This window comes from Amphiprion ocellaris, chromosome 7 (genome assembly GCF_022539595.1).
Source record: "Amphiprion ocellaris isolate individual 3 ecotype Okinawa chromosome 7, ASM2253959v1, whole genome shotgun sequence".
Taxonomy (NCBI): Eukaryota; Metazoa; Chordata; class Actinopteri; family Pomacentridae; genus Amphiprion; species Amphiprion ocellaris.
This window is the reverse complement of record NC_072772.1, coordinates 6,630,227-6,658,118: the sequence shown is the minus strand read 5'-3', so window position 1 is coordinate 6,658,118 and position 27,892 is coordinate 6,630,227. Positions and strand designations below refer to the sequence as shown.

General features: G+C 41.7%; 1 protein-coding gene and 1 long non-coding RNA gene across 2 annotated transcripts; one reads left to right on the top strand and one right to left on the bottom strand.

Moving 5' to 3' along the window:
* Positions 1-1,540: 1,540 nt before the first annotated feature.
* Positions 1,541-16,399, bottom strand: oafa (OAF homolog a (Drosophila)). Its single transcript, XM_023296460.3, has 4 exons — positions 15,642-16,399; positions 4,585-4,719; positions 4,291-4,471; positions 1,541-3,510 (listed from the first exon to the last, which is right to left on the bottom strand). Exons 1-4 carry the CDS (start codon positions 15,870-15,872, stop codon positions 3,236-3,238), a joined length of 822 nt encoding a protein of 273 aa, XP_023152228.1. The 5' UTR covers positions 15,873-16,399; the 3' UTR covers positions 1,541-3,235.
* Positions 16,400-18,729: 2,330 nt separating this feature from the next.
* LOC129349254 (uncharacterized) lies at positions 18,730-25,987 on the top strand. Its single transcript, XR_008602185.1, has 3 exons — positions 18,730-18,909; positions 19,570-19,667; positions 20,178-25,987. It is a non-coding gene; the product is annotated as an uncharacterized LOC129349254 (long non-coding RNA).
* The last annotated feature ends 1,905 nt before the right edge of the window (positions 25,988-27,892 follow it).

The following is a 27,892-nucleotide window of genomic DNA, read 5'->3' as shown; positions in this document are numbered from 1 at the left end:
TGCCCATTACCTAACTTAGTCTAGCCCCAGGGACTTTCTCCGCGGTTCTGACTTGGTGTCTGTTATTGTCCTTTTGACTGATGATTCAAACCAGCCAGAAATTGCAATGCAGAAAACAGACTGGATTATTGTAGCACAGAATTGTACCAGTAGATCCTGAGGCACTTCCTGAGCTGGCACAAATAGTACATCTTCTGCTGGGCCTTTTTAGTTTTTGTGTCCACTTCAGATTATATGAGAGCCCAGAGGTTTCCAAAGTACTGGTAGGTACAGTTGATAATAGTGAGGAAGGGGCAGTGTTTGGCGGTGGGCTCCTCTTGAGATCCACTGACATCTCCACATTTTTCTGTTCAACCGCAGGTTATTGTGATTACACCAGAGGACCAGCTGTTCAACTGCCCATCTGTAAGCAGACTTATCACCATCCCAGATGAGGCCAATGACCATTGTGTCGTCTGCAAACTTTTACAGACGGCTCTCCTGAGATGCAATTATTTGTATTGAGAGAAAAGAGCAAAGTGGGGAGCACACATTCCTGGTGAGGCGCCAGTGCTGAGTGTCCGGCATTAGATGTAACTACATAATATATTACATTTTGTATTGGCCAGCTGGTGCAGAGAGCTGCGACAAGACTCCTAACTGGTGCTGGCATCCCATTACTGGCTACCTTGTAAATACAGAATTGATTTCAATCTTCTTTTTATAAGTTTATAAAGCTATGCAAGGTTGGCACTTAGGTGTCTTTCAGAACTTCTCTGCCCTTACTCTACCCCTCTAGACCTCTAACATCGTCAGAACTACTGTTTTTAACTCATCTAACGATTGAGAGTCCAGGAGATCTGGTTTTTACAGTGGCAGCTTCAAAGCTTTAAAACAAACTTTATCTTTCATTAAAATGTTCCTCCTCCTTTGATATTTTCAGGTTGTTTTGTTGAATCTGATCTCACAAGCTGTTATCCCTTGCTTTTTAGGGTTTATATTTATCTTTGTTTTGCTAATTGATTTTACAAGTCTTTATCTTGTCTTACTTTTTGCACATTTTTGTAGTTGCCCATCTTATGATACATACAGCCCTTTGGTCAACTTAGATTCTTACAAAACATGCTATATAAACAAACCTAATTAGATTCTGTAATCTATTATATATTCTACCATACATACTACGTGGCAGAGAAAATAACATCTGCAGGACCAGGATTCAAACCAGACTGTTCAAAACACTGTTTATAAAAGTCTAGGATTCAAACCCCTGGCAAAGAGGCCTGCCAAAGTGTCCTCAAGCAAGGTATTCAGACCCACCCTTTAATCCAGCTGCATCTGAGCTTGACCTCCCAGAAGTGGAGCAGCAAACACATATTTTCCACATGTACACAATCACCACCATCACCAGAATTTAAACTGATAGTAGCCAAGTAGCCCACACTAAGACCTTTGTTAAATGCTCCCTCTTCTCTTTCTCTTATTTTCCCTTACTTCCTACATACTGTTCAATAAAGGAATAAATACCCCTACACACCCAGAATAATTGACCAATCATATGTGCAGTGCAAAGAAAAACTTTATTTAAACAATTCATGTAAAACAGCTCTTAAACGGTACAATACCTAACTGCTTCATTTTCTCCTTATGGCAACTTTTTACAACATATTCAAAACTCTTTCATAGAAAAAATATGTTTAACAGCTTAATCTACAATTACATAACAAAAATATCAGTGGAAATGTTAAGGCACTTGATCACCATAGAAGGCCACAAATAGAAATGTTTCACTCATTTGGTTCTTTAGTTAGAAAGACAAACAAACACAACACACAGAGATGAACTTTTGATATGGCAGTGACAACTGAAATGAAGATGGAAGAAAAATCCTGCTCAAGCTTACTGCTCTGGTGAACAGACAGATAAATTTGGTCCCACAAGTTCAAGAAGTGCTCCTTGAATTACACATATGAGTGAGCAGGGGTTTGAAATGCATAAATTATAAACATTTAACTGCTGACACGAACAGACAAAACCAGAAACCAAAAACCAGACTTCTGGCTGTGGGAACGGAAAACACAAGAAACGGCAACACTGGTTAACCAGAAGATGGCAGCACAGATTATTAAAACGGCTACACTGCAGTTTTAGTGGCTCCTAACGCAGAAAAACACCAAACTGAAGAGCTTGTTTCTGGAAGCTGAAAATCGGTACCCTTCTTTAGATGGTATTTCTTTTGACTTTGGTTTGTTTGACACACTAAGAATGCGGGCATGAGATGCCCCCCATGGGTACAGATGAGGCAGAACAGAACTAAAACTATTAAATATGATAATAAACTTTTTTTTTTTATCTACACTGTCTTTACAGCAATGAAAACATGGCAACATAGAAGCATGGCAGATGGAGGAGAAACAACATCCAATATCCAAGATATTAAGATGTTCTGAGACATGTTTGAATACTTCTTGTTACTAAGGACCTGCGGTTTAGAAAGGTGTACTTAAGAGTTTGTTTAATGCAAAAAGAAAGAAAACCGATGAGGTTATCATAACAAAGAGATACAAAAATAGTCCTCCATAATTTCACTTTGCAACCAGAATAAATAAAAACCAGCACTTAAGAAGCATTTGCTTTGTCAGCCTGCTTACATAGTTACAAACCGACGTTTAGCTGGTGATAAACTGTTTTTCACAGAGCTTTGTAAGAAACTTGAATCCACCATCCAATTTTTCCTTCACCAGGATGGAAGATTATGTTTGTCTTTAAGTGAGAGTGGGACACTGTTGTTCCTCCGGTGGTGTGTAACTGACCAGAAATGCACTGTCCAGCTTTGTGCATACAATAGCTTGTTTAAGAGGTCATAGTTGTTGTTATGTGTCATTTGTTCCAATAATTTCTCAATAAAAAGGCACAAAAGTGACAGCTTCTCAGCAAAAATGACACTGAATCTGACAGTAATATGTAATTCCGCCCCACCCACCCACCCCACCCCACACAGGAGTTTTAGAGTTGGTGGCTCTGCTGCAACTGTCCTTCCTTAAAGGTTTTGGTCTCATTAAGAACCTGAATTCATTTCTGTTTCAGCATGAAAACGGGGATCTCAGCGCTCTCCACCTGAGACAGCTTCTCTTAGCGTCCTATAAACCGAGGTCCAGTGTGACTGCGTTTACTCTGAATAGCATGGGTGGAGAAGCGTTGGTTTGGCTTGGGGAAAAGATGTGTTTCTCTTTTCTCAACCATGCAGAACAAAATGCTAGGTCTCTTCGTCCCATAGACAGAGCTGTTTTTGGGGAACGTAATAGGTGAAATGGTAGCCCTTGCTGCAGCTCTTTATGCCACACTTGTAGGTAGAGCCTTTGCCGACGGTGTCCCGGCTCCGGCAGTACTTTAACAGACATGGATACCACTCCAGACGCAGGCTGTATGTGCAGAGACAAGGCTGCCACAAGTCTTTAGTAGAATGACAAGCCTGAAAGCTGGGCATCTCTGTTGTCTGGGGCAGGACCTCAAATATGGAGCCATCCACTCCTATAGCACAAACAGAAGAGGAGCATTATTATCAGTGGTTGTGGCATTGAAAACAAAAGTTGCTGTCAGACAGTTGTGTGAATCACTCTCCTTCTGATTTCACTCAATTAAATACTGTATTGAGCTGGAGAGGGCAAACAAAGCTGTTAAAAAAGAGGGGAGATGGTGCAGTAAAAGGGCAGCTTTGTTATGCTAAGGAGATGCTACTATGATTCCCTCTGCAGATAACGGTGCAGAGTGCTTGGTGAACCATGACCATCAACATTGTTTCCTTTATAACAAAGCTGTCAGTGGACAATAGTGCTGTCATATGGATTCTCCTCAGCCCGGATAATTTGGACTTGATGCTGTAAAGAATCTGGATCCTGCTGCAAACTGCATTTTAAAAACAAATGGTTAAATAAGACTTTAATGTATTCAGTCTCATAGCACTGTCTCTGTTTCAAAAAATCTTTTCATGGTAGAATTCATACAGACTGTAAAGAGTCAAATAGGAGGGAAAACATAGATAGCAAGAACAGTCACAGAGCCTTATCAGCAAAAAAAAACAAAATAGAAGATAATACTTGGAGTCGTATCAAGTGGAAAGAGGTGTCTAAAAGATAGAAACAGGGGAGATAGACTGTTGGGGTGATAAAGAGTGTTGGTTCAGTGACACAGAGTACAGAGACAATCTGGAGAGGAACGAAGGAGATATGAGAGAAAGCAAACATTGTGCTCAAACCACCAACAGTGCTTATGCAAGTTTGAATGATAAACAGCGATCAGATGAGCACTGACCTTTGTCCAGCCAGTGTTTGACATCTGCCTCCCTGGTGTAAATGGCCTCCCGAGCCTCACTGCACATGTTGTGGATGTGGGAGCTGAGCTGCCAGGCCCGACTTAGATTAACCGCCGCACTCATGGTCAACTGCTCCAGTCCTCGGCGCTCCTCTGCCAAGCGGATGGCCTGAGGATTTTTCTGAGAAGACAGTGGTCAGTGTTTAGTTCACACCCTTAGATTCCCTGAGCAACATAAATATTTAATTCCTCCAAACTGAAAATGTTCATCAGCCATCACCTGCTGTCTCATACCTGTCTGAGGCGGGCCATGGACTCGCTGGGGATGATCTCATTGCGATTGAGGCGGGAGATGAAGCACAAGGCCTGGTACTGGTTCTGCCCTCTTTCCAGCTCGCCCAGGATCAGCGCTCGGAATATCTTCACATCCTGCAAAACGCAACGGATGAGAGATGACTGGCTGAACAGATAAACAGCTGATTCCCGAAAGACACTGAAGCGGTGCGTGATGCGACATTATAATAACTTACTGTTTATATGTGCAGACTCATACAGATTAGTGGAAATATTCTTTCCACTTCGGCACTCAATGTAGCACTCTTCCTGACACTCTAAGTAATTCAATATGTGGAGTTCAAAGACGTTCAAACAACTGTCTGCTAAAAGTAAAGAGGGGTTTATATTGACTACACCCATAAAGCCTCATCTGACAGCCTGTTGATACTTTTTATTGTCTGTAGGCCTGTGGAGTGTTGCTCCAGTCGCGCTCTGGTTATGTGCACCGTCAAATCAAAGCCTTCAGCCTGTTTCCTGACAAACTTATCAGAATTTCTCACATGCTCTCTCACATTTTACCATGCTGTTTTATGTGGAAGTGCATTAGTAAGAAAATGCCAATAGTGGGAATTCAGAAAAAAAAAAAAGTGTTGCTGTTGGCAAGTGTGTGAGAGATCTGGCACCAAACCCAAGGCCATAAAGAGTGCTGTGAGGGGGAATGCAAAGCATGATGGGAAGCTCCAACAGTGGGGAGAGCAGAGAAGCAGACCTGTCTTCCTATTCATCAGACACCCACCACCCCCCTCCTTGGCTTCGGCTTCAACACAGACACACACAGTCCCAAACACCCCTCCTCCGCTTTTCACACACCCGTCTGAAGCAAACAGGCTGGAAGAGGAGTAGCAGTTTGAAGGCTTTCACTCCCTGCACAGGAGGAACTCTGGGATAGATAAACAGCCCAGAGATAACCCCATTGAGTTCTCCTTAAGCTCTCTGGGCCCACTTCCTGTATGGAAAAGAGTACACACTGGCAAGAAAGCAATACACCCTGCCTCACAAGTGTTTACGCTCTGTAGTTCTTTATAGACTGCTTTGCATGATCACTTGTTCTTCATTCTAAGAGCCACTTTTGTCTGTGAAAAGTGTTTCTGGCAGGCATACAATACAAGCATGGGTATTACACAAGACAATCATGCAATACTATTTGACCTTTGGAAAAGAAAATTACTGAGCAAACATTGATTACATCTCTGTGAACTGTCTCAGGATTTAAGAAACCAGACACTCAAAGGACCATGGAAATACAGACAGTGGAAATTAGATGCCTCAGCTGTTCCCACACTGTGATAATAATAAGTGGAAATGATTAAAGACAATGAGAAGACTAAAGAGAGGATGGCTATATCACAGCGAACAGAGTGAGATATATGGAAGAGGGAAGAGAGACGAGCAAGAGTAGCCCTCAGTGTAGGGAGACGCACAGGCCGTGACTTCCAGACCTCCCATATTGCAGACACATGGCGCTACGCTGTGCAGGCAGAGAGAGGGAGAAAGAGGAGGGAAGGCATTCGTGTCAGCCACATGGATTTGCCCCAGGGCTTTCTGGGTAATTACAGACAAGCAGGGTAACTCTACCAACCCTTGCCTCTTTGGAACTGACTCAATGGTGAAGTGTAGACGCTGAGATCCCCTCCTCCTCTTGTGTCTTTATGCGACCTGATTAATGATTGTCTACTGCTCCGGGCCTGCATTCGTTCTGAGGCCAAAAGAGCAATAGTTCTTAAAGTGGCAACAACTTTTACTGATGCAACACTGTGTCAAAATGACATCAATAATTCTCAATGAACAATCTCAAGGGAAAGGTGAGGCATTTTGAAAAAAAATAACTTGTTTTCTTACAGAGTTAGACAAAAAAAATGTCTGAAACCAGCTGACACTGTCAGAAAGGAACCTTTTCACATCATCTCTTGACATGTTGCATCTTGTTTGTTTTGTCCACACAAAAACCAGAGTGTGAAGATGACAATTTGTGGTTGTATGGGAAGTATGTGCTGTACTTTTTCGTGGCCATGCACTGTAAGTATGTTGAGTCCCGTCCAGATTTCAGCCAAAAAAAACCATCCAGCATTTAGTTATATTTTTTACAATTTGAATTTAAACAAGATATAACATGTCTATTGGTGAACTCTGTAGGTACCTGCAGCTGAAATTTGTTACCTTTAAACTTCCAGTTTCTTCATCTGCTGGTGGTCGTGGAATATTCAGTGTACAGTCCAGCAACTATGATTCATCTTCTCAACTAACTCTGAACTAAAGGGTCCTACATGGTATTATTTAAAAAGGTCTGCGGAGGCAGACCTCCCTGTTGTAGCTGTCTGCTGCCACTTTGGAGCTGATTTATGTGGAACAGTCATAAATGTAGGCTATTGTTCGCGCCAGTGCTGTTGTTGATCCTTTTGTTTTCCCTGCTGTGGAAAACACAGAAGTCATAGGGGTGAGTCGTGAAGTGACATGGATTGATAAAAATAATGGACTGACGTCAGAGAGCGTTACTGGTCGACTTGTTGCATCAACAAATGCATGCATTGGTTTTCATACAGAAACGACAACCTTTCACCCAAACAGCACAGTGCCAAGGGGCGACATGCTGTTGGCTTAATGGAGGACTGAGTGGGAGCACGTCTCCATGGTCTCTGTGTTGGTTGATTTCCCATAATCCTTCACTATGTGTAAGTCGAGAGCTAGTGAAACGGACTAACAATTATTTTCAATGCCGATTTAATCAATTAGTTCCGTGGTCTGTAAAAGTCAGAAAATGGTGAGAATTTCTAAAGCCCAGGATGACGTCCTTAAATATCTTGCTTTTTTCACAATCCAAAAATACTTCTTTTAACTTTCAGAGTAATGAAACCCCCCTCCCAAAAATTTAAATCTATTTTTTTAATTACTCAGATCCATTATTTGATGAGCAAAATAGAACCGTAGAACAACGAGATTCACAATAACTCTCAAATTGTTCATTTAACAACTGCCCTAAATAAAATATGTCTGTCAGCAGCCTGCAGGTCTCCAACCAACTGAAATGATGTTTTATTTTATTTTATATTTAATTGGCAACAATAAGCCAGGGTTGAAATCTCAGCAGTTTAGGTGCTGCTGAAATAATAGACAACATAACCTTTAAAAGCAAACAGAATATTAACAATGACATCATCTCCATCCAGACAGAAGGTGTTGGATTCAGCTGTTTGTTTGAACAAGACTAGACTCACTTCTGCCTGCCTGAAAACCAGCACTGGCACGGCACTTTGTGTATATACACTCACTTGTGCAGACACACTCACAAGTATGATAATAAAAAAAATTTAAAAAAATACTGAAAAGGAAGAGATGTGCAGTGATGTGATTAAACAAGGTTTTACACCTGTTGTTATGATGACAGGCGATATCTGAACACCAGGAGAGAGTGAACTGACAGATCAAACAGCAGCTACCTCTTTTAAAATCTATCAAGGGGTGTTTTTGAAAGTCAGAGAATTATGCAAAGTGCTGACAGGGAAAGACGCAGGTACAGTATCACTGACAGAAGATCACACAAATATGATCAAGCTCAGATCATGCTTGTATGGGAGCAGTAGGAGGTAACGGTTTCCTGCTGTGGCAAAAACCTGCTTTGTCTAGTTTGAGTCTTTAAACTTCAAACATTTTTGGGGCGTTTTCTGCTTCTGTCACTTTTTTACTTACCGTGGGAATAGATAAGGATTGAGTGAGTTTCTGATCAAACATTTCACATTTACCAAACAGTAGATAAGTCTAATGCTGGTGAAACATATGAGTAGGAAAACACTGGGTCAACGTTAGGGCATCACAGTCTGCTAGGCCTGCCAGAGCTTGAAAATGAGGAGTAAGGCCACTTAAATTCACAACTACTCCTTAAAGAGTTGACGCCTACATCAGGAAAATGAGTCACCCCCTAAAGTGCATTTCCATAGATCTGCAAAAATTAAAGGTCTGCAGACCAGCATTATAGAAAATAACCAGGTATGGACATTAGGAATTAAAAGAGCAACGGCTCTCTGCCTTGAAAAAGACATAATCAAAGGACAGTGCAGCCTTGAGTTTTTCCCAACCAGAGCCATGTAAATGTCAGCACGGCTATAAATAATCCACACAAGTACAGATTCCTTAACGTTGCTCTGTTACACCCAGGAGTTAGTCCATTTGCAGACAAACTACCGCTGGACAGAAGCCAAACACAAGCCTGCATTCATGCAACCTGACTAGTGGGTCATACTAAGACCTGTTAAACAACAGAGAGGGTGGGGGCTCGTCTCATTGGTGGTTACCTTTGGTGGGCCAGATTATTTAAGAGGTGCACAAAAGCCCATTCAGCCACTCAAAGGGTGCCATTTACAGTGAACATTCTCCTTCACTGTAACCCAGCTAGCCAAATACAGTCTCTTCACAGAGTGTGTACCTGGTTTACTGGCTGTGAAAATGAGTGCTATGTGAAGCCCAACACTGAAAGAAAAGTAGAATTATTTTTTATGAGGCTTCTGCAGCTAAGAGAGGGTTAAATGTGCTCATGAAATAACCGCCGCAAGACATGTGCATCTCCCTTCGGGTGCCACACTAACTGTACCGGCTCACACTTGCATGCAAGGGTGTATATTCAAACTGCATGTGCACACAGACACACTCGCAAACACAAACACAGTGTGCCAGTAACTGTTCCGTGTGCAGCGGGTTCTTCCTGTTTTCAAATCCCCTCTAAGACCCTGTCTGTTGATAAGGCTGATGGCCGGCTGGGGAGGACTGCTGGTCAGCCACACTCTGATGAGTCATTTGGGATCAGTGCGGGTCTGTGTGGGTATTTGGCTTTGTCTGAAATTATTTTTTTTATTACAATGTAGCTGGAGCTGGAGCCAAAACAGCTTCTGAAACTAGCCATGCAGGGGCTACTGCACTAATTGACAATACAAACACACATGAAATCAGCATCCAGCAGCCTTCCAGTTGATCCATTTGTCTTACATTTGTCAAAAGACAAGCGATGAAAATGTTATATTTACTTTTTAGGACCCAAAGTCTGCCAAAATGGATCTGACAACCCTTTAAAAACAACACATGGATTTGCCATGTTTGGCGATGGGGAGGGTGTTTGCCTTGGTGTGTGATGGGAGCCAGTCATAAAGCACAGGTGTAGGACAGGGATTAGAGATCATCTTGGGAGACAGAGGAAGAGACATGAACAGACAAAAGGAGCGGGAGAAAAGCCGCTGAGCTAAGAAATGCTTGAGTTGGGGCTAATTACAGACGCTCCAAAGGCAGGAATGTGGAGTCACATTTGGGGCCGGTAACACCTGGCTGGTCCGAAGAGCTAACCAATTAGTAAACACAGGCACTGAATGGACAATCAAAACACTGGAGGCCATTGAAAGAAAGGTGTTCCCCTTGGCTATTCTGCTGACAACAATGGATAGTACTCTTACTCAGAAACACAGCCACCACACTTCACCAACAGCCTCTAACTTGTATTTTAAACACTCCAAATGTGTGCAAAATGTATGCAGGCAGTCCGCCATGAGGGAACTATTCATTTATTCACTCAGAATCTGGATACAATTAACCAGACACCCAAACGGTTTATGGAGACTTTGCATCCCGGAAATGAGAGGGAGGCAAACAGCGAGTGCTAACAGGAAAGGAAATGAAGCAGATAGATAAGGCATAAACAACAGACATGGCTATTGTCCCATTCAGCCACTAACTGTTGTCCCACGTCTTTCATATCCTGCTGCAGGAGACACAAAGGCACCTATTTCATGGAAAGGCATTAAAAAAAATAATGCTATTCAAATGATATACAGGCGTTGTTTTTTGTGAAGGCAGGTATTTAAATAATATTAGATTTTTCACACAAATTTTCTTAGAGTGATGTTCAAAAAGGTGCAAATGTGATTCATGTTTTTGACCTGACACTTCAGTAAAGAAAAAAAATCATTACAAACAGTAAATTCCATCTCTTTCATTTCTAAACTTCCCCTGCTCTTTTTCAAACCCTTTCACAATACAAACCCTGTTCTACGACTGGGAAAGGTAACACAAGATCAGTTTATTTGACAAGCGAAGGGGTGATGTAATGCCTCCCCAGGTGTCGACCCTTATATCTTTAACACCAGAGCGCTGACTGAACTGTCACTGAAGTAAAACACTATAAATTATGCTGAAACTAGCCAGGCTGCACTACCCAAAAGGACAAAAGGACATTTTAGGACACTGTGTGGATAACAGAACAGAAGCTTTGGCATGGTAAACCCTTTGTTAGCTTTTTTTTGTTGCCAAATGCAATCTTAAAACCTCCGTGGAGGTTAGAAAAGATTACAAGTATGTACACTGCAAACCACAAGTGCCGTCTCCTTGTCCATCAAAGGCTGCTGCCACAGCATCACGTCGTCCCTGATCACTGGGACAAATCTAAAACGCCAGATGATAGCCGTCTCTGCTCTCTCTGCTCCGATCTGGATGAATGTGAGAGACTGTGGGAATGGGAAGCTTCTTCTTTATCAGCAGCATTATAGATGAACATCTGGCCTGCTGGTGGGAGGGGGATGAAGGATAAAGACACCAACAGGGGCAAAGGGGCCATGAGAGGCCAAAGGGGGACCATGTGGGGCCTTGAAGGGCCACAACAAGGCCACAGATTCAGAGTCAGCAGGGAACAAAGGGTGTCTGACTGAAGTGTACGAGTTCATCTTTGAAGAGGCCCACTGCCTACACACACAGGCAATCAGAATTGCACATAATTAACAATTAAATCTTTTAGTCCAGTCCAGAGTAAACTTGCAGAACTCATATTGCATGTCAAGAAGCTAAACAGAGATTCTAGACATGTAAGAGCAGTGCTGTTCCTCTGAATCGCACATCTTGTTTTACTAAGAAGTAACTTATCTGTGGACTTCATCTCTCCCACACAGAAAGGAGATATCGCATAAAAATGGAAACCGAGTAGGAGTAGAGGTCATCTACATTAATGCTAAGCGTAAACAAAATCTTGAATGTCTCAGGATTCTGGTTTTGTGTTTACGTTTTTACTCACTCTGGAGACTACTTATCACACGGATGACTGATAGTGACTCATCGATGACTCACTGCTACCTTTAGCATCACCAGATTGGGAGAGTTAGGATCTTAAACAACGTTTAGGAAAAAAACAAAAAAGAATAGTGTTTCCAGGAACAGGTGACACTTACCTGTAAAAAGGATTTACAAGTTTGTGCAAGTGACAAAGTGGGATGGTGTTTCAAGGTTGAGTAAGAGGTGTGGTGTGGGAGCCAGGAATAAAATGAGGTGACTGCACTGACTTGCAACTGATGTACAGGACCTGCAATTGGGGAAAAACAACTGGCTCTTGGCAAACATCGGCAATTCCCAGGAACAAAAAAGAAAAAGTTGGATTACCAGCAGGCCCTTTCACACAGGAGTTTGCTTAATAGTGTATTAAGACCACAGTCTAAATCTAACTGAGCACTTTTAATGGGTGATTCAGTGTGTGAATGCTCTTGGTATCTATCAAAAAGGGTCATACTGTGTATCCCGATGGGAGGGCACACTGAAAGGCTAGCCAACCTACCTCACTGCCCATAACTTTCATTTAGTGTTTGCAATAGCGCATTAGGGTGTGTACACAATCTCCAGTTCATTTTTACAGCATGCTTATTGTTGGGCGTGTCTCTAAAGTATGAAGACAATCAGAATGAATGCTACAGTGAAGTGATATGGCTGAAACACAATCCTGTGACGTGAAATGAGGATTAATAAAATGGTCGACGTGCTCATTCACACCACAGTGCCTTTGTTTACCAAATCCAGACCCATTTAACATGAGAGTGTGATATAGTGTCGAGTGACTTCCCGGCATTTGTCGGTGCCTTGACCGATTAGCACAACAAGAGGTCACTCATGTCATGTCTGCACTGATGTGGATTCATTTTAAACTTTCCAGCACAGAAAAAAAAAACACACTGAGCCTTAAAAATAGTAGAAAATCTATCATGAGTAGCAAAAATTAAGCTTTTTGGAAAGGCTGATGTGTGACTGCCATGTGATCAGTTATAAACCAACAGCTGAAGCCGTTTTTACATCCTCAAAGGACAATCACCTTTCCGCTATTTTGGCTGTTTGGTGGGAACGCCAGACTGTTAGAGCTTTCCACCCACACCAATGAAAACAGTAGTGTGGAAAGCTTTTTGAATATTTAACAGTCCTCTCATATTATTCTACTGATATCTTTTTCTTTAAATAAATCAAAGCACATTTAGCTTTTAACTTGGATGTGCTATTATAAGGCCAAGGTGCATGTAACTGTGAATGTAGAAGGATGTACGCTATTGCATCCTAGAAAATAAACCTTTCTTCAAGCATTAAGTCGGTCGAGAGGCCTGTGAAGTCACTCGCATTCCTGCATTGATCAAACCCACTAGTTGGACATGAAATCAAGCCACACAGAATGCAAACTGATTAGCTTCTCTGTCTCTACATCTGGAAAGACCCAAAACAGCCCTTCGAATATGCGAGACATTTCCGTTAGATTTATCTCCAAGACATGGTTTATGTTCAGCTCAAGGTCTTAGACTGTGTTAGACCATAAATTGTTGCTGCGGTTAGCGAAGACGAAAAAAAAAGCAGATCTGTGCTGAACTGGCTGCTAACAAATGACTGCAGAGAAATTCTCAGTTCAAAGCCGCATCTGTGTTCAAATTTGTCTCGTGTTGCAAAATAGCACATTGACATTACGCACGTCATCAGGATATCAGTGAGCTGCGGACAGATTGCTGCAATTTTACCTAATTTGGAGTAGAATCAGCCGTAAATACTTCAGGAAGAAAGCAGACAAGGATGGAAATGTGAAATTACTGACATGGAATCTTTTGGTAATCTGTAAAAAGTTTGGAAAAAGATTAGCCACTTACAAGTGCAATTACAGAATACGTGGGGGATGATCGACTCCCTCCCAGGACTCACAAAAATCATAAACTCTGCAGAGAAAATTATCTATTAGTATAGATTAGATTGAGTATATGTCACAGGTGTCATGAGCAAGCTAAACCACATTATCTTTTCCATATGTCCACATGCCTTCAGAGCAAACGTAAACCTCCTGAAAGTACTGTGCGGCTGATACTCTCAGTGATTCATTGCTTGGATAAGGTTGACTAAACTTCCCTCTCACATCCAGCAGACCACTCCACCAGTGTCTAATGGCTATAACATTTACCATCACATTTTTGCCACGTATTCACACGGAAGCAAAGAGAATAAAAGCTGCTATCCGACGATTATTCACGGAGTTCTTTTTGAAATATCACAAATAGCTTGTATGTCCAGTTGCACTCACTAAATAGTGAGAAAATGGGATTTATTCTTCCAAAGAGTGCATTAACCTGTGCAGAACCTGTCAAATTTGAACTGGGTAGTATTGTTACAACTGTTAAAACACTCTTCTTCCCACACGCCTTTGTCTGAATTGTATATTCATGGCAGCCCGAAGTGACAGCTCATCCAACTTTCCATAAATCTTGGAGATACTGCTCAAGAGTTGAATGAAAACCACATGCAGGAGGGAAAAGGAGACAGAGAAGGGACAGAGGGAGAAAGAAAAAGAGACACAGAGAGCGAAGGAGGGGGGCAAGGAAGGCTGACCTACAACTGGAACAGATAAATCAGGCAGCGGAAAAGTAAAGTGATCTAAGAGGTTCTGTTGGCTTTATTCAAACAAACAAAACCATATGTGCAGATGTATGTGTGGGTGTGTGCACGTGTGCATGGGGATGCTGCGACTCGGGGCGCCTGCACAAACCAAGACCAGGCTCTCTCTGCTCACAGATCAGTGTACGTCTCTTTCTGTTGGTGTGTCACCAATGATTGGGGGCGACGGCCTCTTCTCTTTCAACTCCAAATTAGCTGTTTTGGTTAGTGAACCAGACGTGCAGATCAAAAAGGTCAGACATGCCCACTTAATCCTGGTAAATCTCCCCCTTCACATCTCGCCAGCCTGTCAGCTTCTGTGTGACAGCAACCATCACAGACACATGCCTTTGCTCAGTGCGCCTCTGAGAGTATCCCCTTCTTATGCAAAGCAGTTGCAATTTTCCTTCCAGTGCTGACCGAGGAGTCATTGTCTCACGTGGAACAGTGTCATCTTTCTAAAAAAAATCATTTCTGCAGTGCTGGCTAAGGGTAGGACACATGATCTTCTCTTCTACTTTTAGAAGAATGCTAAATATGGCAGCTTATGATGAGCTCTGGACTGAACTCACACGAGCTGCAGGGGCTTTAAGGCCGCTAGGGTCTGCGGGCATCCACATCTGAGAAGCAGCAGCTGTCTTGACCTTTGTGAGACCCGTCATGGAATAAGATGAATGAAACTTTCTGACTTGAACTCATGTGCGAGTTACAGTAACTGCACCAGAGGGAGTTTGGGCTTTAGGGGTGATTTCCTTTTATCTTCAGGAGGTGTGACCCTGCATACTTGTTTTTAGGGGCAACAATTTAGAGTGAACCAAGTGGACCTTGGAGCTAATCGATTTCAGCCTTAAAAGGGCTTTACAGGTTTAACGCTGATCTCATTGGAAAGGGTGGCAAAAGGTACCAATGGGTAGCAGATATTGGCTCTAATCTACCACATGTTGTCCTCAAGTGAAATTCCAGTATGGTCTAAATCAAACCAGGGGTTCCCAGAATGAAGGTAGGGGCTCATCTGCAAGTGGTCTCCAGGACAAGGAAACTGTTGAATTAATCATGTCTCCTCCTTGAGTGTAGAATAAAGCCAATGTCACACTTTAAACACACTACTCAGACCTAATTTCTTAATTTGGGGACCCCAGATGGGCCACCACCTTTATTTTAGAAACCATGAAGTTCTGATTCAGTGCAAAATTAACAGATATTCTATCATTTCACTATCCAAAATACAAATTTCATATCACCAAAGTGTCAGAATGCGCAGAGCAAAACGTCCTCTCGAGGCACAACAGAGTTTAGTTGAAGTGTTTTTCGCCAGGACCACCTCTCACCTGTTTGAAGTCCGCCACAAAAGTGATGAGAGTCCCATCTCCCTGCTTGAACTCGAGCGATATCGAGTCTCTCTCGCTGTCCGCCTCCAGAACCTCCTCGGTCACCAGTCCGTCGGAGAGCCGGACCCGGACCCGCAGCTCCGAACCGAGTCCCACAGCGGCCACCAGCACCAGGGCGCAGAGACGGGTCAGTATCCGAACCGAAGCCACAGAGATGCAACTCGCAAACATCCCCAAAGACGCAAAACTGAACCCGACAGAGGAAAAAATCGAGGCGAAATCCGAAGATCTGCGCTCATATCCCCCCTAACTGTGTTCTTGGGTTGTGCGTAAAGTCTTTTCCTTCATATTCAAAGTGGACTTAAAGCGTAAAGCCCGGGTCACTGTTCCATATGTGCCAATACTTTCCCCAGGTTTACAAACACAGTCATGAAAATCAGACGACAATCCTCCCCTTGAAAAATCTCTGCTTTTCACTTCTGGGAGCCCACTTCACTTCCCATTGAAAGTCTCTCGCTCCGGTGTTGTTGATAAGATCATGCGCAATTCAATTTCCCTCCGCACCGCAGCCGACAGTCCGATGATCGCACGTTGCTTCTCATTCTGCTTTGTGTTGATATTCCCGTCTTCTTCTCCTTTTTTCCCTTCTCTCTCTCTCTCTCTGTGAAATCCACGCAGTCCCGTCACTTCCTAGCCGTCGGTATCCCACTGCTCGCTTGGCCTCCAAACTTTCTGCGGTGCGTGAGTGAGTGAGTGCAGTGATGGTAGTAAACTCTTAAAGCCACACCACCCTCGGAAAAACTCTGCCCATCCCCCTAAAGGCCTCATGTGATCCTCCTGCGCTCCAGCAAGTAGGCTAATAATACCCCCCAACAATTATAACAAAGGTGTTGTTAGGATTTGCAAATCATAGCTTTTGTGGATGTTGTTCTTGTCATGTAGGGATGAATAAAGCACATGGGCAAACTGTATTTTACAGCAGCTGGCGATCAAAAAGCAAACAATAAGTAACACTTGAAACAAAACCTCAACTTGTGTATTTTTGGAAAACAATAATTAAAGATTTTACTCTTGTAGCAGATGTTTTCGTGAGTTTATCAGCATTTTTGAATTAAAATTTATATGAGAAATGCAATTAATTTATCCCACAGATGTGTTGCCTTATGTCATCTTCTGGGGTAGCACTACAGAAATGAAACAACTCATCTTCTTGACATGTCAAGCATGACTGTGGCTGATTTGCATCACAAATGTGACACTATTTTTGAGACACTTTGCACTACAGTCTACTGTCTCAAGTCTAATGAGGAAAACCAAAAAGGATGTTCTCTTAATCTGCAATTTTCCTGTAACTTCTATAGTCTACTCTCAGAAGAACAATGGCTCCTAATTGGTTCTTCAGAAGGTTTTATAGTTCATCAAAGTGCCTTCATCAACAGAAGAACCTTTCGATTTTGACGATGGTTCTTCACATACTTTGTGTTCCTTTAAAAAGCTAAAGTTTCTTCACTTTTATTGAAGTTATTTGGTTCAGTGGCAGGTAATAAAATGTAAAATTAGAGCTGCAACTCCCCTTCATTTTCATTATAGATGAATCATTTTTGTCTGTAAAACATCAAGAAACAGTCAAAATTCATGCTGGGATCTTGTAATATAAAGCTCTGTCTGATCAACAGTCCAGAAGCCAAAGTACTGAATATATAGGACATCTTGCATTAGACATGTTTGGCTTTAAAAGTGTTTAAACAAGTCCTATCATGAAAGTAGAACCAGGTGGAACTTTTGCTAAAGCTCTTTATGGGGCCTTAAAGAATCATTAATTTATGTTTTTTTTGAGACACTTTGGGGGGTTCTTTAAATAACCTCCTGTTAAAAGGTCCTTTTATCGAACCAAAAAAGTTTCTTCTATGGCGTCACTGCACGGAACCATTTTCGGTTCCAGTTAGCACCTTTTTTCTGAGTCTTGTAGCAGGTTTTAAAAACAAAAGCTGTATAAAACGATTTTTTTATGAGCTCATTTTTTGTTTTTCATTTGTTTGTGTATCTATCTGATCTCACCCTTTTTATTTATGAATTTACCTTCGATACCTTCTGAAAATAAATCTGCCAGGTAATTATTGCCTTTGATGACAACATACAGTTGATTCACAGGTTTTGACTGAGGGAAAAGAAAACAGTCACTCCTTCATTCTTCCTGTGTATGTTATTTAATTTTATGATGTCCTCGAGGGAAAGCTTGACAAACCTGAGGTGAAAGCTGCCAAACAGATAAAAGCTGCCTATCTGATGGGAGATCTCAGAGCCACATGAAATGGTAGATTACCACTGTATGTGTGTGCGTAGGTGTTACAAAAAGCAGGGCGTCCCTGCATTAAACCACCTGAGCTGTTTTGTTATCTCTGTTGGCTTCTGCGCAGCATTCTGGGTGGGCCGAGCTCAGGGTTGGTGACCCCAAATGTGGCAGCACTCTAGCGCTGCTGGGACCAAGAGGTGGTCGCTCCAGTGAAGGGGAAAACAAACAGAGAGGCCATAAAGCAGAGCAAATATTGTTAGGTGGGCCTGACAAACCGAGCTGGGCCCTGGACCCTGATAGACTGAAGGAGTAGAGGTCACGCAAACACACCCTTTTGTGATAGAGTTTAGCTCCTAAGTATTCTCCTGCTACATCTTTGTTAGAGCATTTAAATAGATAAAGACTAAACTTTGTGATTGTCTGAAGCCACCAGTTGAGTACCTTCTACAGAAAACATGTAAATCTTGTTGCAACCTTTATTCCTAATGATTAGGAGCAACAACAGTTTTTGCTGTTTGCTTGCTTCAGCATGAATTTCTGTTTTGTATCCGCACACGCACACACACACACGCACGCACGCACGCACGCACGCACGCACGCACGCACGCACGCACGCACGCACGCGCGCGCACGCACGCACGCACGCACGCACGCACGCACACACACACACACACACACACACACACACACACACACACACTAGTCCAAAGTGCAGTAGCTCTGTCAGGCTGTTTGCCTGAACTGACACAGGCAGATAGCAAAGACAGACATAGACACATGCTACAGTGTACAGAAGGTGTTTATGATTAACTAGCAATTGCGCTGTCTTTCGGTAATTACTGACACAATGTGGACTGTATGGTTAGCCATGTCAGTACCTCACCCGACGGATTTTGTTGAAGAGAATTTAAATTTCCACCAAAGCTCTGATGTTCCTTGATTGTTCCAACTGAGAAGCTGTTTGCATTCCTAAAGGTAAAACCTGTGAAATAGACACCACAGTCTTGTCAGTCTCCTGTAGGCTCTCCATGTGTTTGCTTTTTCATTTTAACAAAACAGCTGCAGAGGTGCATTATCTTAACATGCGCAATCTTGACATCCTCAATCAGCTGTGAAATCAGAAAACAAAGTTATATCGGAGCCTTTTGTTAAAAGTGATGCACTGAGTTCTTAAACAGCAATGATACAAAAGCATAGAGTAACAACTACATGCTTTCTATACCCGTCAGTATCTATTTGGAGGGAAATGATTGTGGCTCCATTCCTGTAATCCATCAAGCTGCTGTAAAAATCACAACTGAAAACAGTAAAGAATGCCACCTGATTATGTAGCCCTCCTAAAGGCAACCATGTCAAATTTGAAAGCAGAGGGTCATTAAATAGTACAATTCAGACCACTAGAGGACATGGTTGTGAAATAATCCTTAACCGCGACAAATACACACATGTACGTCCACTTTACTGTTAGAAATGCGAAGTATTTCCACCCTTTGTTGAGGGACATTTGTGCTCATTTGTCAGGTATTTGACTTTGACTTCAACCAGGGTACTAAATCTTCATTCCAGTCGTGTGTTTGTGTGTGTGCATGTGTGTGGACTTGCACAACGTTAGCTTAAAGTAGTTGTATTTCACAGGGGATTCATGCCACCCAGATAGAGCTTTACACCAAACTGGTCATTTTTGCCAATGATCTGGAACAAAGGAGTAGACCAGCTCTTCTGCATCTGATCAGGTTCGTCATATTCCAAACCCATGCAGTATCATGGCTTAAGAGCATATTACCCATCTGGAACATTTTTCTTTCATAGTAGAGACAGAAAACTGCAGATAGAGAAAGACATTATTTGGATTGGGAGTTGATCGCCATCACATGCGACCATGCAGTATTACCCCTAATACTCCTCTTATAGCTGAAATATTTTCCTCCATAATGGTTTGCTTGAACAAAGTATTCAGCGGGAATCAAAAAGCCCCCAAAACCAACAAGCCGATGATGTTTCACTCCTGCAGAATGAGGACAGCCAATGGGGTAGAGCCAGGCTCTGTGGTTGATCTGCCGTTGATCTCTCCTCCAGACCGATGCCAGAAGTGTTTTTGTGTGTACATGTGTGTGTGCTTTTGACAATGTGCCATATTTACATAAAGACAGCAGGAACTGAGGTTGCTTCCCAGTTCTCTGATGATATTTTCATATCTTTGCTTCCCCTCTTTTCTTCCCTCTGTTTAACTGCTGTGCCTACAGTGCGTTGGGGCAGCAGCCAGTCACTCGGCGAGCTCGACTGAAGATATCCCCTTACACATGTGGAGTTCAGGGGCCACAGCAACCCTTTTGGAGCACAGGCTTGCATGGAGGAACAGACAGAAGAGAGGAGGGAAGTTGGATGATGATGGTGGGGAGACATGTAACTAGAGGGAAGCCAAGAAAAGCTTCTTATAAATACATATATAACACATTTTATACACAGTGGGAGACTCAGTGAAGGTTACATGAGGATTAAGAAGAGAAGAACAAAGACGAGTGAGGAGAAAATTGTGATAATAATAATGCTGGGAGTAATAATAATAATAATAGCTATTTGCAACACGTTTATATTATTCAGCTACAAAGAATGTGCTGCACATTATTAAAAATAAACAAAAAAAATGCATTTTAGCACTTCTTTTAAAAGGGATTAACGACTAAATTCGTGGTGCTTGCACTTTCCATTTCATTCCACAGACAAATGTCAAAAGAAAGAAAAAACTTGAACCTTGCCTTGTTACGCTGTGGAGGGCATTTTGCTGCCATGGTTTGTTTCCATTAGTCACCCTGAAAAAGGAAAAGTCTCTGCAAATCAATACAAAGTTGTTCTGAGTGATCACCTTTGTCCTGGTGGGAGTAATCTCCTCCAGGAAGTCCTCATCCATGGGGCACAAGAGATCACTGAATACTCTGATGAGCATGTAAATGATGGAAATTATGTGCTGTGGCCGTCACCATCACCAGATCTCAACCCAGCTTAATACACTGGGAGATTTTAGACAGGTATGCCAGATTGCTCTCTCCATCACCATCATCAAAACACCAGCTGAGGGAACATCCTTTGGAAGAATTGTGTTCGTCCCTCCAGCAGAGATCAAGAAATGTGTAGAATCAACTCACAACTGCAGTTACCCAACGCCTCACCAAGACACTTTATGCTGTTTTTTTCTCTTTAATTCAATAACAATGCACTTAATAGTAGTTCCACTACATTTCATATGAAAATCTTGTACATTTTACTCAACCACATTATCAAGCAGGTTCCGTTGCTTGTTACCGTGCAGATTAAGATCTTGTGCATCTATAACTCTATTTGTATAGCACCTTTGGAAAGTGGAAGTGCTTTATGAAACATAAAATACATGAAACAGTAGATAAAACAATAAAAAAGGCAATAAAACATTAGTAAAGACAGGCCAACGCTTAAAAAAATGATCACAGCAAATGAGAGAAAGAATAATATTTTCTTCAGTGTGGAACGAGAGATATTTAGCAGTAGCTGATTCTCAGATCTCAAGGGTCAGGTGCAGAATATAGTAAATTTCAGAGATGCAGAGTAAAGTGAGATTTTATACACTAGTTTGATCCACCTACAAAACACAGTGCACTGTTAAATGCCCAAACAGTTTTTAACACAGTTAAAAATAGCTGCACTTAAACTAGGTGTGACTCACATATTAATGCATCAATATAAATACTCCAGCAGTATAAGAAGAGGAGAATTTACCAGCAAGTCAATTTGTACAAACATTATATAATTTTATCCTTTTACTGCTTTTAACTTTACATGCTCTCAAGTACACAAATGTTTGAATGCTCTTTAAATATTCCACATTGTTTACTATTACTCAGCATACGAGTGGTATCCAGATGTTTCTGTGTTATCACTTGCAGGGGTACGGTTCAAAGGAAAAACATGATGAAATAACCCCAGCCCTACCAAGAAAATCCATCACACCCTTGCATACGCTTCCTCATCCCACACACTCACTTATATTATGAAAGAATTCCATGGAAATTCCCATAAACTTAATGACAGAGTGAGAGAGGCAGAGATACGGCACCGGGGAAAAAAAGGGTTCTTTTGAATTGTAAAAATAAATAAACATGTTTGGGCTTATAGCTCGGAACATTAAGCCCCACAGTGAGAATCTTTCCTGGCAGAGTCCCAGCAGCAGACGAAAGACAATCCCACTTTAAACACAGGCGTAGGAACGTATCATTTATCGTTCCCCATTATGGCAGGTCAGAGCTGTTATGATCTAATAGCTCAGGTGGAGCTACCGCTCTCTGTGTTTCTAGAAAATTCATATACAAATACTTTGAGCCTCTACTGTGTGCAGTCATGGTTATTTAGAGAGGAAAAATATCTCATTCTAGCTAGTGTGTGCACATCTGGCAACCTTTATTGTCCTTTCTTGTAAACAAGAATACAACAATTGAATAGAAATGAATCTTATAACAAGCTGCATCCCACCAGATGTGCATCCAAAAAGAGTTCAGTTTCTCCTAGTTAAATCATCATATAGGTTTAACGAAAAGGAGTTACTGTCAGTCGGTAAGACATAAGAAGATTTTACAGACCTTTAAGCTACTTATAGTTTATGTGCTAAAGTGGTGAAATCTGTAGGCCTGTGCATAATGTTAGTGGGAAAATGTGGAGCTTCATGGTGGATGATGTTTGGTCAAGGTCTCCAGCAAGTCTCGCTTCATCAGATGGCGCTGATTAAAGTCTCGGTTCTAAGGAATCACATGACTCAGAGAACATCTGTTCAGGATACAGCAAGGATCTCCTCAATATTTAATTAATCAAACTCTCGGCCTGCTGGGGTTGAAGTAGAAATTACTGCTAATTCACAGTGGGGAGCATTTAATAAGGTTGCTGGGAGTCATTCAGAGGTGAATCACTAAACCCTGGTTCCTTAGCAGTTAAGCTCTCTTTTACGTACACTGACTAAGAGTGTGGTTACATGTACAGTGTATTACAGCCTGTATTATATTTGAAGTTGTAGCAATCTTGTTATGTTTCCTGTTAGGTTTTATCATTTACCTTCTATTATCCTAAAAATCGGAAACCCTCGCTGCTCACAGAATAAGAGTGAAAGTATGAACTAGTTGTAAGAACTGGACTTCTTTGATATTTGACTCAGAAGATGCACACAAAAATGTATGACGATGTCAGCCGTTGTACTGGGTCCATCAATCTGGCATATAAATTTTCTTTGATCATCAATAGGAGTGTTGATTTTCAACCTCGAATGATCCCAATATTGTCCATATAAGTGAAAGCTGACATCAAACACAACTGCCATGCCAATGGACTCCATAATAATAATACAGTCAAAAGAAAAGGTCGTAGCATGCAATTAGTTCATATTTTCTTAAGCTGACCCACTGAACCTCCTTTAATATCTAGGTTACTGAGGAAGATCCATGGTTGTCTTCAGGACAACAGCTGAATTAATACTAAGAATGATCTCAGTTCAAGGAGAATGGTTCATTCAAAGAGGAAGGAGGTTTAAGCCAACATTGCTAACTAAAAGAACTAAACAGAACGACTCTGTGGGCTGCGAGCGACTTCCAGTCTGCTGTGAATAACAGCACAAAGGGAGTTCAGGCTGTGTAGGCCAGCACGACACAACATGGGCTTGAAACTGTCTGACATAAACTGATGAGAGCTGAAGCCAACAGAAACATGAGTACTTGACTACTGACAAAGCATTTATGTGTGCTCAGGCAGTTCCTGTTGGCTCTGCTGAGCATTTCCACATGTTTTGGTTCTAATTTTACAGTTCTGATAGCGTGTCATTATGCTGATATGCCGTTTTTGGAAGTAGCAAGCAGCTGCTTTTAATAAAAAGCTAACTGTACACTACCTGCTTGGCACTAAATGGCAGATGGTGACTAAATAGCTGGCATACAGGGGTATTTAGAAGGGGTTGGTGGAGACCTAAGAGTTAATATTAAATTTATATTTACTATGTCACCAGAAACACAAATTTAAATGAATGCTGATGTTGCTCAGTATCTGTGCGCAAGTTGCCAAAAATTTGGTCATCGCAGGTTCAAGTAAAGTGAACCTTGAACTGCACATTTCTGACCTGCAGGTCCTGACCTCACCAAGATGTTAGCAGCAGATCCTTTAAGTCCTGTAAGTTTCAAGGTGGGGCCTCCATGCATCAGACAAACCTTAACTCATAGATCCTCGATTGAGTTGAGATGTGGAGAATTTGGAGATCAAGTCAACACCTCAAATTCATTAATGTGCTCCTCAAACCATTCCTGAATCATTTTTGCTCTGTGGCACAGTGTATTATCCTCCTGAAAAAGGTCACAGCCATCAGGAATTACTGTTTCCATGACAGGCTGTACATGGTCTGCAACAATGCTTAGGTAGGTGGTACTTGTCAAAGTAACATCCACGTGGATGGCAGGACCCAAGGTTTCCCAGCAGAACGTTGCCCAAAGCATCACACTGGCTTACCTTCTTCCCATAGTGCATCCTGGTGCCATGTGTTCCCTGGATAATCAACATACCCAGCCATCCACGCGATGTAAAAGAAAACGTGATTTATCCGACCAGGCCACCTTCTTCCATTGCCCTGTGGTCCAGTTCTGATGCCCATTGTTGGTGCTTTCAGGAGTGTCATCGCAATTTGGCCCTTCTCAAACTCACTCAAATCCTTATGTTTGCCCATTTTTCCTGCTTCTAACACATTAACTTTGAGAGCCACTTGCTGCCTAATATATCCAACCCACTAACATGTGCCATGATGAAAAGACAATCATTGTTATTCACTTCACCTGTCAGTGGACATAATGTTTAGCCTGATCGGTGTAAATCACAACACCATTTAAAATTAAATGTTGATCAGTATATTCAAAAGCAAACATTTATCCTACAATATGAGGCTTTCAAGAACCAAAATATGCTGAAACAATATCAAGAAGTAATTTGCCATGATACAAATGAACAGCTCAGAAAACCTTTTTACTAGTGATTAGCATCAGTTAAACCAAACCTCAACCCAGTTCCACTCCAGCCCCACGCTATTACTCAAGCTGAGATTATGAAGTAAACACTGTAAGGTCCTTTCTGCCGGTAGCCTTTTTTATTTGTTTTTGTAACTGTACTCCATATGTTCATCTGTCATTAAGCCTGCTTTGCTGCAGTAACAGGCCTGCTATTCATACAGATAAGAGGCAGGTCAGTGTAATTGCCGTGTGGCCCAGCAGTCACGGCACGGTCGCTGATGCTCTGCCAGCACACAATCAAGATGCCTGCTCCAGATTATCACGCTGTAAACAAACTGGTGCAGGCCTCTCCCTCAGCGAACTGTCAGACCTCTTTCATGCGTTGGGATTAGCATTTCAACTGTCAGCTACCAGACTGAGCTCACCACTTCTCTCTTGATATATTGAGTAAATACGCCTGGAACAAAAGAATCAGATTAACAAAAATAGCAATCCTGGCTAAACAGTGCTCCATGAGTTGATTAATTGATCACATATTTTACAGTCTTTACAATGATATTTCCTTCTTTTTCTGGTGGTGTTTTTCAATCCACAGCATTCACAAGTGGTTCTCTGATGCTCTATTTGACTGAAGATGCTATTAATTTAACTGCTTCTCTCGTGAAGAACAGCGAATCAGTAAAATGTCTGTTTTTAGACGACTGTGAATTGTAAATGTGGGGAAACATTAAAGCTGTCTTTTATGACTCAGAGCCCTTTTTTTCATTTGCAGCTTCTAATTAAACTAAAGAAACATAACACTGTAAATGTGAAATAATTGCTCCTGTTTTAGCACATATGAAATGTTCAACTATAAAGACATAACCACACAATCTGTGTCTGCAATATTTTTCATTTCTTGCTTTCTTACACAGCAGTTGAAGTGGGACAAAATGTGCCACAGTGTTGCTCAACAAACCTTACAGCTTGCGGAAAACAAACATCTTTCCCAATTTTTGTTGTTTGTGTGCAGCCAATATTTGCCTTAAGCTACAATCTGTTTTTAATTTCTCTCCAAAAAAATAAATAAGCATGCAAACATATAAAATCATACCTTTCGTTTCTTTCTTTAACAGACTGTAAAAATAGAAAGGAAAATTAAATTAGGCAGATATTCCATGTCTATTTTGTTGTCGCAGCATGAACGACCTTTGGAGCCATGAAGCACAAAATCTGTGTAAAGTTCACCTTCTTGCATAATACTGGCCAAAAACAAGACCTCAAAGGGAGAACACAGACAAACTCAGCATGCAAGCTTTAGGCAGAATCATTTTGCCTGAACAACAACATGCATCAGGAGAGCAGACCTAACTAAGTTTTGCCTACATGTGGGAGCCGAGAAAGTCACAAACCAAACGAAGTTGATATGCAGGAAATGGACACTTGAGCAGAGATAGCCTCAGTGGAACTCACAACTTTCAGTATTTACTCATGCCAATCTTTCCTTTCATACTTGTGACCCAAAAGAAGATTAACTGCACGGACTGGCCTTGATATGTAATATTATAATGGATATTGTTGCTGAAAACACTGGTTTTGATGCATCGTGAGAAAGTAGCTCCAGCATTGAACACAGTGCACATTTTTCAGTTAGTTAAAGTAGAGTTTGTGCACTGTAGTGCTGCCCTCTGAGATCCTGACCTTATATTATTTGCACCTTGTTTTACAGGCATATGAACATAGACACACATTCCTTTATGCATCATAAAGGTTAACAGGCCAGTAAACAACTGGAAGATGAAATTTGCAAGCCGGTGTAAGAGAATAAAGTTGTGCGTTCAGGTGGAAATTGTTGATGTGCAATGAAAACTTCATCTAATGCTTTTGTTGAAGGTCCAGGTTTATCTTGCAAGTAAAACATCCAAATTATTGTTAAACTCTTATGGCACAGAAGCGGAATTGTGTCTGACTTGAAAGTGTAAATTTCTGCTGACAGCACTTTGCAGAAACATTACATTTAAGACCTGTTTTAACAGGATGTAGTGCAGGTGTCTCTGGGCCCTGTGGCTGAATGTGTGAGGTCTCCCTAATCTGTAAAAGAAATATAGCTGTTACACTGAGTTGTAAGAGCTTGGATCCAGTTATTTCTTTTGCCAGACTTAAGATATTACAGATATTTTCAAGGAGGAGGAAGCAGGACACTAAATTAAAGAAACACTTGTTTGAAGAATCCCTGCCACTCTGGATGTTAATTGTCTGAGAGAGAAGAATAAAAACTATTTTGTTTTGGCGGCCAGATTTACACCATCTGACACTCCTCTTTGTTTTCTCTGCTACAGAGTCTTTAGTTGCTGGCGCATAAATGCAGGAGCAGAATTTAGGGTTAACTTTCCCTCCTAACCTTTGACCTTTGTCTTTATTGGCAGGGATGTAACAGTCTTCAGTAAATCTAGCTTGTGTCCTCACATCTTAGTGGTCAAACAAGGAACTTGGCATTCTTGTTGTGGGAGTCGGGGGAATGGGACATCCATGATGACTTAACCGCCTCTCCTACAAGCATGGCTTTGTCTGCATGATGTGTTTGTTCACATGAAACAGGTCTGAGCCGCACTCTTGTCTGGTCACCAGAAAAAACGCTTGTGTAGCTGACTCATTCCCCTGACTGATGCCACAGTCTAATCTGTGGTCCGACAAGAGACAAATCAGAACCTACCTTGGTTTTGTGGAAAATCCTGCAGACAACGTACTCAGTCACTCTTTCAGGTTACTGTAAAAACTGCCTGACAAGCTTCAAGTACTTAATGAAGAACAGACTAATAGACAGTGAGGTAATAAAAGAGCTCAGTAGGAGTACACTCAGAATCTGTTCTATGCCATGTGTTTTGAATTTTATGCAGTTTGCCATGAAACTAGGCCATGGATCATCTACATCTTCCTGCTGCAAGACTTCAATTTTGCAAAGCCTGTTGACAGCACACACA

Coding starts and splice junctions, on each gene's coding strand:
- oafa (XM_023296460.3), bottom strand. CDS start 15,872: ATGTTTGCGAGTTGCATCTCTGTGGCTTCGGTTCGGATACTGACCCGT. Junction 4,720..15,641: donor TTGTGGCGGACTTCAAACAG/GTGAGAGGTGGT, acceptor TGCGTTTTGCAG/GATGTGAAGATATTCCGAGC. Junction 3,511..4,290: donor CAAACACTGGCTGGACAAAG/GTCAGTGCTCAT, acceptor TTTGTGCTATAG/GAGTGGATGGCTCCATATTT.